Below are 15,621 nucleotides of genomic sequence, written 5' to 3' on the forward strand. Positions count from 1 at the left end.
AGAGAAAAATGCAGAATGATCTCACTCATCTATGGGTTTTAAGAAAAATGAAAGACATTCTTGCAATAATAATTTTCAGACACAAAAGAGAAAAGAGCTGGAAGTTCCAGCTCACCTCAGGAAGCTCACCACAAAGAGTGATGAGTTTAGTTAGAGAAATAACTATTTTGAACTGTCCTAATAATGAGAATGTATGAGGGAAATGGAGAGCCTGTTTAGAGTACAGGCGGGGGTCGGGTGGGAGGAGGGAAACTTGGGACATTGGTGATGGGAATGTTGCACTGGTGATGGGGGGTGTTCTTTACATGACTGAAACCCAAACACAATCATGTATGTAATCAAGGTGTTTAAATAAAAAAAAAAATATATATATATATAACTGTTCCAGGCTATTGTTTGCTACACCTCACTGTTTGGAATCTTTCACTACTTAACACTGAAATTACTCAGTCTAGGGATTTTGGAAATAGGTAAGTAAAATTACTTGAAAACAAAAGAAATGAACACTATAGAGTTCCACAGTACAATGACTATAACTGCAGCATTAGCCCCCACAGATACCAAAAGGAAGGTTATGCAAAACCAGAATATTCAGATCCCTGCTGAGAGAAAAGAACATTTTATGCAAAGGAAGAGAGAGGTTTCCAGTAATGGTGGGAAAGAAAGACTTTGGGAAAGCTATTAGAAGGTCCAAAGGTAATGAGGTGGGCTGCCTAGAAAAGAAGTTGGAATGCAGAATGAGAAACACTGAATAATACTTGCCAAAAATAAAGAGCAGTTGATATTTTTGTTTCTGTTTTAAAAATATTACCTAAAGAATTGGTCTTCAATTTAACAATATTTATATTTGGATTACTTCACATACAATTCACAATATTTCCATGTTGCCCACCAATTCAAAGCCACAGTCAAACAAGTAATGAAATTAGAAATGTAATATTTGTTTATTATATTGAGTCCATTATGGATTTTGTTTTGGCTATCAGAAAGAGTTGCTCATTGTTTAAAATGTAGAATCTGAAAAAAAATTCAAAACCATTCATCACTTCATGAGACATCAATGATTATCATAGAATTATATTCTTTCCAGCTTATTCTTTATATAGGTATTACAGAAATAGTTTGAAAACATTAACTTGATCTTGTTTTGTTTTGGTCACACCTGGATTTGCTCAAGTCCTATTCCTCCTGGCGATGCTCAGGGGACCATATAAAATGCTGAGGAATAGAACCAGGTTGGTCACATGCAAGGCAAACACCCTATCTGCTGTAGTAGGCATCCAGGCCATTTTTATTTATTTCTTATTTCCCTGGAAATTCTGTTTTTGGTTGGCCATTTTACTAGTATGGAAAGAAAAAGTAAATGCAGCTCTCCATTTTCAACCTCTTAATGGATCAAGGTGGGACGGTTGGTGCTTAATGCAAGCAATAATAAAGTAGTGGAGCTAGTTTCTAACTTTCCTGATACAAAATGTCTCCTAGGATATATATGAATTTAGCATAGCTTTCCTTAAATAATAACATAGGAACAGAGAAGGGTGTTAGAAATATATAGAACATATTTGGGATTTTTTTTTTGTGGACTGCAACTTTATTAGGAGCACAAGATAGAAAAACTGGGTCTGACAGGACTGAGAAGAGATGACCTTAGAGCCTTAGACAAGGTTTGTGATCAGCAATCGTATAAATTGGCCCTCAAAGTAAGTTACCTTTATTGAAAATTTATTTTTTGTTTGTTGAGTCATATCTGGTGGTATTTATGATGTACTGCTGGCTCTGTGCTCACTTTTGTTTGGAAAACTCAGGGGATCATATGTGGTATTGGGGATGGAACATGCTCCAGTGTTCCATTCACTGTCTATCTCTCTGGCCTCTAAATTGTTTCCTTTTTTGCTAACAGAGGGCCAATATTTAAAGGCCAATGTATGTTCCCAGAAGAAATGCCAAAGACATTCTGACAAAGTTAATGAAGATTCCAAAAAAAAAAAAGCAGAGTTCAAAATTTATATGAAATATTATATTAATTCTAATAGGAAGTTAGAATATTTAAACAACTTGCCACTCAACCCTCCATGACTAAGAGATCACAAAACGTTGTGGAGATACATTAACTAAAATGGTATCCATTAACTAAATGTAGTTATTTCTCCACTTATAGTGTAGCTACTTCAAATGGATATGCAGGTAATATATTTCAAAGAATAAGTATAAAAATAAGAAAAATATCTCCCTACTTAATAGCATCTAGAAATATAATTTCCTTGTAGCTGTATTAAATAAAAGTTGTTTTTTTTCAGTTCAGTTTCTTTTTCCTATCTTTAAATGTGGCTACTAAAAACCTTAAAATTACTTATGTCACCGACATAATTTTTTTATCACACATCTGGTGGTGTTGAGGGCTTACTTCTGGCTTTTTGTTCAAAAACCACTCCTTGCACAGCTCAGGGAACCATGTGGCAGACGGATGATCAAATCTTGGTCTGTTGCATGCAAGGATAGTGTTCTACCTGTTGTACTATCTCTCCAGACCCTATATAATTATTTATTGGAAAGAAAAAAACCTAACATAGTCCCTCCAAAGGAAGTTGAAGGATGAAATCAAATTGTGGGAAAGAAGGAAGGTAGAAGAAGGTGAGAATCCAGAGGGAATTCAGAACCTGTATACTAGAAATAATCACCTCACTCCTCCAATGAGGATGGTTGACATCTGGTAGACAAGGTTTGAACTTGACCCCTCAAAGAGACAAAGATCATCTGGATGGAAAATGAGAGTTTCTGAAATGAGAAATTTCAAAATGAGAGTCTGAGATTTTTTTTATTGAAAATGCCTTTTTCAACTATACCAACAACTATCATGACAATGGTAATGAGTGATATAAATAAAATGCCCATCTTGAAGACAGGCAGGGGGTGACAGAGGAGGGAGATTGGAGGCATTGGTGATGGAAGGTTGCACTGGTGAAGGTGTGTACTTTTTTTATGACTGAAACCCAACTACAATCATGCTTGTAACCATGGTGCTTAAATAAAGATATTGATGAAAATGCCCTTTTATAAAATACTCTACACAAAAACTGGACTAAAACAAATTAAGATTAGTTACAATTTTTCAAACATTTGGCAGTAGTGTGTGTTAAGTACTTGACCTCACTGCAAATTTGAATTGAATGCAGAACTTCACCTATGTGGGCCCGGAGAGATAGCACAGTGGCGTTTGCCTTGCAAGCAGCCGATCCAGGACCAAAGGTGGCTGGTTCGAATCCCGGTGTCCCATATGGTCCCCTGTGCCTGCCAGGAGCTATTTCTGAGCAGACAGCCAGGAGTAACCTCTGAGCAACACCGGGTATGGCCCAAAAACCAAAAAAAAAAAAAAAAAAAGAACTTCACCTATGTAAGGCATTCGATCACAGAGTCATATCCCTGACCCCAAATTCTTGAATATTGTTTTGGGTGTAGGAGTGTGGATGCTGGTAGCATATATGTGCCAGGAACCCAAACCCTCACAATTAAAAAGGAAGTGCTCTTCCACTGAACCACAACCCCAAACCTCTAAACCCCGAATTTCAAAAAAAAAAAAAAACATTCTCTAGACATTAAAATTTATCTCCTATGGTTCTCCCATTCTCCCATGATTGAGGAAAACTTTTATACACAGGAGGGCAGGTAGTTTGATAGATTAATCACATGCTTTGTAAACAGAGGCCTTGGTTTGACACTGCTTAGTCCCTTGATCACTACCAAGAGCAATTCCTAAGCAAGCAGCCAGAAGTGTCCTTTGAGTCCTACAGATGTCATCTCTCCCCAAGCCTACACCAAAATTTGGATTAATCACAGTATCTTGCTTGACACTTCATTGAACAATATTTCTATAAATTTTGAGATGGAGTAGAGATAGAGATGACTCTCCATGAAGAAACAAACTGTAATCTGGAAAGGAAGTCTGACATGCAGAAGTTCTGCTCTGGGATATAAGCAGCAGAGAGATGATATTTCTTTCTTTTTTTTCTTTTGGTTTTTGGGCCACACCCGGTGACGCTCAAGGGTTACTCCTGGCTATGCGCTCAGAAGTCGCTCCTGGCTTGGGGGAACTGTATGGGACGCCAGGGGATCGAACCGCGGTCCGTCCTAGGCTTTAGAGCCACTGCACCGGCGTGATATTCCTAGGGTTCTGAACATTGACCTCGGGGATGGAAGGGTATCCAAAATTCTTAGTAAACCAATCACATTCTTTTTGTTTGTTTGCTTGTTTGTTTTGGGGGTTTAACCTGGTGATGCTCAGGGTTACATCTGGCTATGTGCTCATAAATCACTACTGAATTGGGAGACCATATGGGAATTCGTGGATCAAACCAGGTCCATCCTTGTTCTGCTGCGTACAAGGCAAATGACCTACCGCTGTGCTATCGCTCCAGCCCCAGCAATCACATTCTTATGCTAGAAGCTATTAACAAAGATCAGAATTATGGGGCCAGCCAGGTGGCGCTAAAGGTAAGGTGTCTGCCTTGCAAGCGCTAGCCAAGGAAGGACCTCAGTTCGATCCCCCGGCGTCCCATATGGTCCCCCCAAGCCAGGGGCAATTTCTGAGCGCTTAGCCAGGAGTAACCCCTGATCATCAAACGGGTGTGGCCCGAAAAACCAAAAAAAAAACACACACAAAAAAAAAAAAAACCAAAGATCAGAATTAGCAGAGGCATTACCAAAGTGACTTCCAGAAATAGAATAGTGGTCATGTGGGACTGGGAATTAGGATCAGAAATTAATAAATAGAACTGATATTTAAACCTGAAATAGAGCAATTGTTGCACACATCTTATAGATTCAATAAATCAATGAAATGTCCATTTAAAACAAAGTTATTTGTGATATATTATATTATGTTATCATAATGATACATGTATCATCATATATTATAATATATATTATTTCAATGGCACAGGTTTTAATATTTAAAAAAGATAAAGGTCAGTATTAATGGCATCAAGAAAACCCATACTGAATTATGTATATTTATATCAAAAACCTAATAGGTAAAAATGTAGAAAAAATGAAAAAACTATCAGCGATATTGTCTTTACAATTACCCAATATCTATGATTTTGTTATTTGGACAAAAAATTAAACTCATCAGATATTACCTAATATGAACATATTTCAGGGCCAGAGCAATAATACAGCAGTTAAGGCATTTGCTTTGCACACAGACAACCCAGTTTTGATCCCTGCCATCCCAGATGGTGTCCCATGCATTGCCCAGAGTAATTCCTGAGCACAGAGCCAGGAATACCCACTGTGCATCGCTGGGTGTGGGCCAAACACCCCCACCCCCACACACACATAAAACAGATTTCAAGCCTATAGAATATACCTGAAAATAAACAGGGATAAAAGACCTGGTACCAAATTAAATTATTAGAAAATTAAAAATATATATAAAACAATGTTTTAACTTAATAAGATGTTAAAAGTTCAATTGTACTTACAGTCATGTTTCTTCCCTTCAATTTCATCTTCAGGAAATGAATCACATATATTTCCTGATCTTAATACTTCATAAACATTTGTCATGTCTTTTTTGTTTTTGTTTTTCTTTTTTTCTTTTTTTTTTTTTTTTTTTTTTTGGACCAGGTTGTGCTCAGAGGTTACTCCTGACTCTGAAAGCAGGAATCACTCCTGGCAGGGTGTGTGGGACCATATGGGATGCCAGGGAATCTAACTTTGGTCAGCTGCATGTAAGGCCCTACTCACTGTACTATTGCTTGGGACCACATCTGTCCATTTTTAAAATAGAAACTTTATATTTCCACAGCTACCTCCTAGTTTAGAACTTTTTCTCACTTGCTGAAGAAAAGATACAATTTATTTCTTAGGGTCCTGAGAGATAGCATGGAAGTAAATCGTTTGCCTTTCATGCAGAAGGTCATTGGTTCGAATTCCAGCATCCCATATGATCCCCTGAGCCTGCCAGGAGCTATTTCTGAGCATAGAGCCAGGAGTAACCCCTGAGCACTGCCAGGTGTGACTCAAAAAACAAAAAAAAAATTATTTCTTAATCATCAATTATTCTCCATATTACAATAATATATTTTCTTTAAAAATCCCAGAGAAGAAAAAAATTGAAGAACCAATCTAGAAATAAGTTTTTAGATTAACAGTTAAATTTGGTTTGTACATAAATAAACATTCCTTAATAAAATTTCTGCACAAAGAGAGTCCATATGGATATAGAAGCATAATTAGAATCTATATATATATATTTTTTCTAACATGTGGTTAAAGATGAATCATTAAATAATTGGTGCAGAGATAGTGAACTATCAACATAAACTATAGCCAGACCCTCAACTCACAGCATTTATGAAAATAAATTTCAGATGACTTACAGAGCTAAACTTTAGAAGAAACATGGACAATATATAGTATTTTAAGTAATTAATAGGTATGTTTAGGGATAGTATATATTTGAAGTTAGTGCTTTTCCAAAGTAATACTTGATCTAAAGGCAGAGAATGATGTACCATTTTATCTTTTTTTTTTTTTTCAGGCAAAAATTCGGGTCAGAAGTGGAGATATTATTTACATTATTGTTTTTGTTTGTTTGTTTGTTTGTTTGTTTTTGGGTTTTGGGCTACACCTGGCGGTGCTCAGGGGTTACTCCTGGCTGTCTGCTCAGAAATAGCTCCTGGCAGGCACGGGGAACCATATGGGACACTGGGATTCAAACCAACCACCTTTGGTCCTGGATTGGCTGCTTGCAAGGCAAACACTGCTGTGCTATCTCTCCGGGCCCTTATTTACATTATTGTTGATATGGGTTCTAATTCTTTTACCAATATGAAGTTAATATAACTACTTGCTAATAGTAAAAATAAATAAGAACTACTGGTAAATACATACTTGGTATGCACTTCAATTCTTATTTTTATATATGTGGTTGTTCCATACTGGATTAAAATAGTCAAAATGATCAGAGTGAGGTCCTTATCATGTGACAGTATTTGGAGCTCAGGCCTTTAAAAGATCATATGATTTCAATGAGGTCATAGTGCTATCCCTCATGAATAGATTTCTACCATTATTAAAAGAGACACCAGAAATCTTTCTTTTAATCTCTCTCCACTCTAAGGTGGAGAAGATAAGAAGGCATCAATCTAAAGCCAGGAAGTGTCCTCAACCAGATGTTGACTAATTCAAAGTTTATAAATGACATTTCTGTAGTAAACAAGAATGCAATGACCCATCATCCAAATTTCATAGATGGTTATAAGGGCATATAATTTCTGGTTCTTGTCAGATGTAAAATTCAGCAGTATTTATAAAACACCAAATCCTTAAAGAGCCTCATTTGGTTATTTAACTAATAAGTAACCCCCTTTTTGCAAATCATTTATCTATACATACTGCTATTGTAAGTCTTCAACTGACTCCCCCAGTCTTTGGCATGCAAGGTCTTAGTTCATAATTAGCTGGATTTATGACATTTCACATAAATTGAAAATACAGATCACAGACCCTTGAGTTTTCTCTCAAAAAATTATCCAGTTCAGTTTTACAAAGGACAAAATAGAGCCTTGTAGAAACTAAATGAATGTCTCTTCTCCAGGTCATTAGTCAAAGAATCAAGACTAAAATCCTGGTCTCCTGTACTATTTTTTTTCCCACTGTTACAATATGCCTATTCTGTCCCTCTTACGTAATGCAAATGAATTTGGTTTTCCTTTTCTTCTTTTCAATTGGAGTTCTGAATCAGCTAATCTTGATAATTATTGGAACAGGAAGGAAAAGACTGAAATGGCTTTATAATCAAAGAAACTTTCTGCTCAAAAGGAAAATTCTATTAGGAGCCTGTCTCCAAGATATAGAGACCTCACATGTATTGTTTCCCCTTTTTAATATTTGGAACTCTCTTTTTTACAACACAGTTTCAAATTGTCAACGAGCCTCTAGATCTTCACCTTTAAACCTGCCCTTAAATGCCTAAGTTTCTGGGTCCTTGCCTCTAACCAGGACCTCGTCTTCTTTTTCTATACTTTTCTCTCTTGATTTGTGTTTGTTTTACTTTTTTGTAAAAACTTTACTTGATTGTGTTACCTCTTAACATTAAGCCCTGACTTTGCTATATTCTTGATTTCTTCAGTAATAGATTAAAGCCAAACCTAAAATCCTGATACCAGAAAAGTATATGAATTTTATTTCCCCAAATCATTAATAATTGCATGGTATGGTGATTCAAGTAAAAATAAAATTATATGATATCTACGTGGAATTCTGAATTTACTTTTTTAAGTTTGCTGACTGTAGTTTGATAACTTCCCCATGGGTCACAAAGAATCTTTGTAGTATAAAATGATGATTATCTCTAATTTTTTATAAAATGAAAGGGGAAAATAATGAACTATTTTATATGTATAGATTCACAATAAAATTGAGTGAAATGGAATTCTGAATAATTTTTTTCACCTTGACTAACCCTAAAAGGAAACATTAGGTAAGCATGAGATACACATTCTTCATGTATGTGAAAGTTAAAATTTCATGTATGTGAAAGTGAAAATAAAATTAATGTAGATCAAAGTAACCTAGCTAACTTTACCAATTACTAATACCTTGACTCTCAGTTCCAAATCTCCCCATTCATGGTCTACTCTGAAAATGGAACATGACCCTGCAACTATTTCTCCCTTGCAGCTGCCACAACATTAAATTATATCAGAAAAGGGTGCTGTAGAAACAGACATTAAAGAAGAGGGGATTTTCATTCCTGGCTCCAGTGCTTAGCATCTATTGCCACAGGCTTATTGCAGCTGTTATGGAGACACATCATAGAATTACAGTGGAACATTCATGAACAATTCTTACCAAGTTCAGAAACACCTCCAGGGTCACTAATGAGTCATGTATGTGTCTCATAATTTAAGGTCTAGTTTTCATATCTCTCTCTCTCTCTCTCTCTCTCTCTCTCTCTCTCTCTCTCTCTCTCTTTTGTTTTTTAAATTTTTGAGTCATACCCGGCAGCGCTCAGGGGTTGCTCCTGGCTTTATGCTCAGAAATCGCTCCTGGCAGCTTCGGGGGACCATATGGGATGCCGGGATTTGAAGCACCGTCCTTCTGCATTCAAGGCAAACGCCCAACCTCCATGCCATCTCTCCGGCCCCCAGTTTTCATCTCTTGCACTCACACATGGTGCTTCCTGCTTGCCACTCCCTAACTATAAAGAGGTAGAATCAGAGAGGGTCATCCCTTTTCAAAGAAATTTTCTCCATAGCAAATTTGTTTCCTTATTCAGCCCTAAGATATTCTTTTTTCTCTTTTTTTTTTTTTTTGGTGCATTAGGACTGACTTTATTTTTTTCTTCTTTTTTTTATTATAATTTTTATTTTGATCATAGTGGCTTACATATTGTTGACAATAATATTATAGGTACATATTTACATAAAATCAGGGGGGATTCCCATCACCAAATTGTCCTCCCTACACCTCCGTTTTTGTCCTACCTCCCATTTCCTCTTCCCTCACCCCAGGGCGGCTAGAATATGTGGTCCCCTCTGTATCTAACCTACTACTTAGTAGTCTTGCACCTGTTTGGTCTTGATGCCTCCCTTATTTCCCCCTCTAACTGGAGGCAGGACTAGCTAGTTCAAGTTGTGTGGTTTTGCCTGAAAAAGAGAAAATAAATAAACTGGGGTAAGAGTCTAATACCCCGAAAATGGGCGGAATCCTTCTAGAGGCTCTCATCATCGATTTGGGAGATGAAGGAGAAAAAGAAGGTGAAACACTCCACCAGTACCAAAAGAAGTGTCAAATATCCAGTGAGGGCTCCAGCTATATCGATAAGCACCACAAAAAAACAGACTAAAAAACAAAACAAAACAAACAAAAACAAACAAACAAACAAAAAACACGCCATGGTCTTGAAATGAGAAACATGGCATAGCACATAACGAAAGAAAAGAAAGGAAAAGAAAAAAATAAGTATAATTGGGGACAACAATTTTAAGAATCACACCCAAACAGAGAAATCAACCAAAATAGATAGGTAAATAAAAATAATAATAACAATAATAAATGAAGGTAAAAAATATATATATATATAAATAACCAAGGTTTTGTGCTTTTTGTATTTTTGTTTTTTTCCTCCTGCCCTGGCACAATAAATATTGGGGTCATTCGAAAAGGAATTCCCTTGGCCTAAGAAATATGGGGTTTCTCCATCCTTGGAGCATACTGTCATGGGATCAACTCTAGACTTTGCTCAGGATCATTTACTTTCCTGGTGGTGGTTTTTTTTTTTTTTTTTGGTGTGTGGAAGACTTCTGCTCTGTGTTTAGAGGTCTCAGTATCTGCACAGATACTGAGGTGGGACTTATGATGAAGTCAGTCTTTATGGTTCTAGAGGTTCTGTTACCTCAGTGTCATTTTAATCCATCTTCTGTGGTTGGTGATCTTGGTCTTTGCACTGAACCTAGGGTGGCACCTAGGATAGCGTCTTTCTTTGTGCTTCCAGAAGCCCCATTCCGTTACAATTGTCTCTGCTGGACCTTTGGGACTGGGGATCATGATTATTGTGCAGGTCATAGTTCAAACCCTAAAGATATTCTTTAAAGTTATCTTTATTCCTTGATATAGATGAGATTAAAATTAAGAATTAAAATTAAGAATTCTTGGAGTTATCGGGCCCGGAGAGATAGCACAGGGGCGTTTGCCTTGCAAGCAGCTGATCGAGGACCAAAGGTGGTTAGTTTGAATCCCAGTGTCCCATATGGTCCCCCGTGCCTGCCAGGAGCTATTTATGAGCAGACAGCCAGGAGTAACCCCTGAGCACCACCGGGTGTGCCCCCCCCCCCAAAAAAAAAGAATTCTTGCAGTTATCAAGATACATAGTGGGTAGAGCACTTGCGTTGTACACAACCTGAGCCTAGTTTAATCCCAAGCACTCCAGTAATCCCTCTGACCAATGCCTGTAGTTATCCCTGAATACAGAACAAGTAAACCCTCATCACTGCCAGGGGTGGCATAAAAACCAAAATTAAATTAAGAATTCTCTATCTAGGGCCCGGAGAGATAGCACAGCGGCATTTGCTTTGCAAGCAGCCGATCCAGGACCTAAGGTGGTTGGTTCAAATCCCGGTGTCCCATATGGTTCCCCGTGCCTGCCAGGAGCTATTTCTGAGCAGACAGCCAGGAGTAACCCCTGAGCATCGCCGGGTGTGTCCCAAACCCCCCCCCAAAAAAATTCTCTATCTTAAACCTTCTCTTTTAGTGTGACATTTTTTCTGCCTTATAATGTTATATACATAAACAAACCTGGGGAAAATAACTTATGTCTTAGTGTGTGCTAATTGAAATATTATTTTTAATCTAAAATCATACAGTTCTAGGAAGTCATTGTTTTTTTTCTACACAGGGTAAATCTTAAGTATGCCATATCATGAATCCCATATAATATATATAGCATATTGTGTTTCCTCAGTTCAACCACGATCAATGGGTCTCTCTTATTTGAGTAAAGGTTTTCCTCTTCTGTGTCAAATATTAAATTAAAGCAGCAACTGGTATTATCTCATACATCCAGTATGCCACCAAATACTATAAAATTCTCTGCAGGGACTTGAGCTGGGATTTAGAGATTCTCATGTAAATATGAGAGTTTAAAATACTTTATAAAGAGACGTAGGGATGATTCAGAGGTAGAGCACCTGCCTTGCAGGCATGAGGCCAGACATTCAACCCCCAGCATTACCCATATCTGAGTGTAATTGTGATAGCACACATACACACGCGCGCGCGCGCGTGTGTGTGTGTGTGTGTGACTATGGTGTGATACCTGGCACCACAACAAATATGCAATCTCCAAAACACTGCATTCAGGTTAGAGAAGGCACCAAAGTCACATATCACAACAACAGTGGCAACAACCATGAAGCAAAGGAAAATATATAATTAAGTATACTTATCCATTTGTGAGTATAAATATTATAATGATCTATAAGCAGGGAAAATTTTTTTCTTTGGAGAAGGGTCTCCTAATAACAGAAGACTATTTACCACCTCCATTACCTCCCATTTTTCTTTTACCTTTCTCTATCTTTTACTGACTGCTCAGCCATTACTTTCTTCAGTTCTTCTAGACGCCGAAGATCTCTCATTTCCATTTCTTGCCACTTCTGTTCCTTTTTGGCCCAGTATTTTCTTATCTATTGTAAAATTTTATATAAAATTTATATTAACAAATGTGGATCAAATGAGAAGAAAAATTATAACCCTGCTATTTACAGATTTATATAGCAATGATTGAATATAAATTGGCACTTCATCTTTTTTTGTGTCTTAGATATGTCTATAAGATATTGACAACAGAAAAATAAATAAAAACACAAAAGTATGCGCCTTGGGGCCGGGCGGTGGCGCTAAAGGTAAGGTGCCTGCCTTGCCTGCGCTAGCCTTGGACGGACTGCGGTTCGATCCCCCGGTGTCCCATATGGTCCCCCAAGCCAGGAGCGACTTCTGAGCACATAGCCAGGAGTAACCCCTGAGCATTACCGGGTGTGGCCCAAAAACCAAAAAAAAAAAAAAAGTATGCGCCTTGAGAAACTGCATAGTTTAATACTTTCTGAAGTAGAAATATAATGTCCTGAGATGCAAGGTTTTAATCTGTGGCTAAAATATTCAGCTATAGTGAGCCACAATAAAAGTATGTTATTGTTTCTAAACTGCATGATCTACTTGTTACTTCAGAATAATTTTATCCTCTTAGGATAATTCAAACTTTAACAAATATAGTACTCAGACTGTTTTTACTTTAAAGGCATGAGTTTATTTATGCTAATGGACAGTCACATGTTGAAAGCTTTATGCTTCTGGGGAAGTGGCAGGAGATAGGTTGGAGGAAGGAAGAAAAGAAAAAATGCAGAGTTCTGATATCAAGTAGTTCTGACTTATGTAGTAAAATTAAGGACAAATTTATTTAAGCTAAAGAAAAGGGTAATAGCTTTGTTCTACTTGGTTAGTTTTACTTCTCTTCTCTAAAAATACAGATAAGGTGAGAAAACCAGAACACATATGTTATTTGGAGGTTCCCTATTTCATGATAATGTGTATTCCCCCAGAGGACTATTCAGCCACTCTAACCTGTCATTTTGTGCCTGCATTGAGAAATTGGATCTTGCTGGTAAAGAACACTAACTTACTGAGGAACTATAGTGAATGTCTGTCCCCAGGGCATCTGGAAGATGGCTTAGCTTCACACAGAATGCGAGGCTAAGCTAAATAGTTTCTTAACTTACCCTAGCAGCATGGTCTCTGAACCCAAGGATCTTAAATGCCATGGACATATCTAGCAGGACCTGTAGACACTGTAGTCACATCTTTTCAATGCTCAATGATATAACTGGATTAATTCTATAGATGATAGAGGCCTCAAGTTAAAGAGATAGAGATTAAACTAGAAAAATAACTGGATAAAAAAAAAAAAGAGAGAGTGCTAAGGTAATTTTAGAGTCCTAATGGAGAAATGTCAAGGCTTTTTATTAGATAATCAGAAAACGAAAGTGTTAACATTGTTATAATATCTTCCTCTGGAGATTTTATCTTTATCTTATCTTTACACTCTTCTATATTACCTATTTTCCAATAAATACACATTTTAACAACTAGGGGGCCGGGAAGGTGGCGCTAGAGGTAAGGTGTCTGCCTTACAAGCGCTAGCCAAGGAATGGACCGCGGTTCGATCCCCCGGCGTCCCATATGGTCCCCCCAAGCCAGGGGCGATTTCTGAGCACATAGCCAAGAATAACCCCTGAGCATCAAACGGGTGTGGCCCAAAAACCAAAAAAAAAATAAATAAATAAGGCTACTTCAAAAACAATTACAAATAGAACAGATATTGTACTAATTTCCTAAGTTCCATCAGCTCAATAACTCTTGTTTATTCCTGACATTGATCTTGGAGGGAAGTTAGTCATCTTTCTGGACACAATTTCTTGACCAACCCCTGATTGTTATTGACACTGCTTGAAATAGCATGTTAGAGCATTAACATTGCTAAATTAATAGGCTATAGAGAATAACATTGTGCTTAAATACAAAGAAGCAGTTTAGATCTCAGACAATAGGGAATCTGAATCTCAAATTATTGCACCTACAAGGCCTTAAAAAATGAAGAAATAGACTGGAAAAATAGAACAGCAGGTAGAGCATTTGCCCTGTATGTGGCCAGCCGGGGTTTGAATCCTGGCGTCCCATGTGGTCCCTTGAGATTGCCTGGAGTAATTTTTGAGTGAAGAACCAGAAGTAACTCCTGAGCACCTCTGAGTGATCCCCCCTGAAAAAATGGAGAAATTAAAGATTTCACATGCTCTGGTAGACAGAGACTCTAGTCCTGACAAATCATCGAGCTCATAAAACAAAACAAAGAAACAAACAATCTCAATCCTCATTGGAGTGAAGAACTTAAACAATGCTCCATGAAAAATAAGGCAATCGTTGGAGGAACAATTCAACCGCTGAAATATAAACTGGTCCAGAGAATCAAAGAGAGCCGAAACAACAGAATTTAAGGAGTTAAAATACAATAGCCAGCCATAATAACAGAGTTCAACTTGTGGAATACTATATCAGTGATCCTGGCGACATAATATTGACCATCACCAAGAATGAAGTGACAAAAGAAAAGATTGATAAGTGAATAGGAGAGAGTGTAAGATTTGTGATAGATAATCATACGAGAAATAATCTTCACATAATAGGAATACCAGAAGAGGAAAAAGGGAATGGGAAGAATGGACTGTAGAAGATATAAATACCAAAAACTTTCCTGATCTCTGGAGAGAAGCTCCTACAGAGATTTAAGAGACACAAAAAGTACTAAACAAAATAAATTCAAACAAAACTACACCAAAAAATGTAGTAATCAAAATGGTAAAATCAACCAGACAAAATATGATTAAAGAGAGAGTTCTAGAAGTTCTGTTCCCTCAGTGTCATTTTAATCCATCTTCTGTCATTGGTGGTCTTGGTCTTTGCACTGATCCTAGGATGGCACCTAGTATAGCGTCTTTCATTGTGTTTCCAGAAGCCCCATTCCATTGCAATTGTCTCTGCCAGACCTTTGGAACTGGGGATCATGGTTGTTGTGCAGGTCGTAGTTCAAACCCTAGACTAGGGCTTTTCTTATTGGTCCCAAGATATATACAGTCTGGCCATGGTTCTAGCAGCCAGTCATCAGTAAATCGCGATTTTGGCTTTTGGACCTACCAAAGGGTGACAAGTCTTCTGATTTTGTCTTATTGTTAGCTGATAAGGTAGGATAACCCGCTCTTAGGTCATAACTTGGAAATTTTTTAAAATTTTTTATTTAAACACCTTGATTACATACATGATTGTGTTTGGGTTTCAGTCATGTAAAGAACACCACCCATCACCAGTGCAACATTCCCATCACCAATGTCCCAAGTCTCCCATCTAAACAATTCATCTTTTTATCCCTATTCATTGTATCATGCCTGATACATACTGAAATTTAATTGGTCTGGTCTCTTGTTCAAGAATAACAAAGTTGTGAATGGGAAACAGGCCAGCTATTTTATTTGCAGAATGGTAAAGAGTGAATCAATTTCTTCCCCAAGG

At 37.4% G+C, this 15,621-nt stretch overlaps 1 protein-coding gene across 1 annotated transcript in view; it reads right to left on the reverse strand.

Annotated features, from left to right (window-relative positions):
- CCDC148 (coiled-coil domain containing 148) overlaps positions 1-15,621 on the reverse strand; it is a 260,420-nt gene that overhangs the window by 78,507 nt on the left and 166,292 nt on the right. The window contains exon 7 of the mRNA XM_049773125.1: positions 12,073-12,191. Within this exon, the coding sequence (XP_049629082.1) occupies positions 12,073-12,191 (119 nt within the window). The remainder of the gene's footprint in view (positions 1-12,072; positions 12,192-15,621) is intronic.

This window comes from Suncus etruscus, chromosome 5 (assembly GCF_024139225.1).
Source record: "Suncus etruscus isolate mSunEtr1 chromosome 5, mSunEtr1.pri.cur, whole genome shotgun sequence".
Lineage (NCBI taxonomy): Eukaryota > Metazoa > Chordata > Mammalia > Eulipotyphla > Soricidae > Suncus > Suncus etruscus.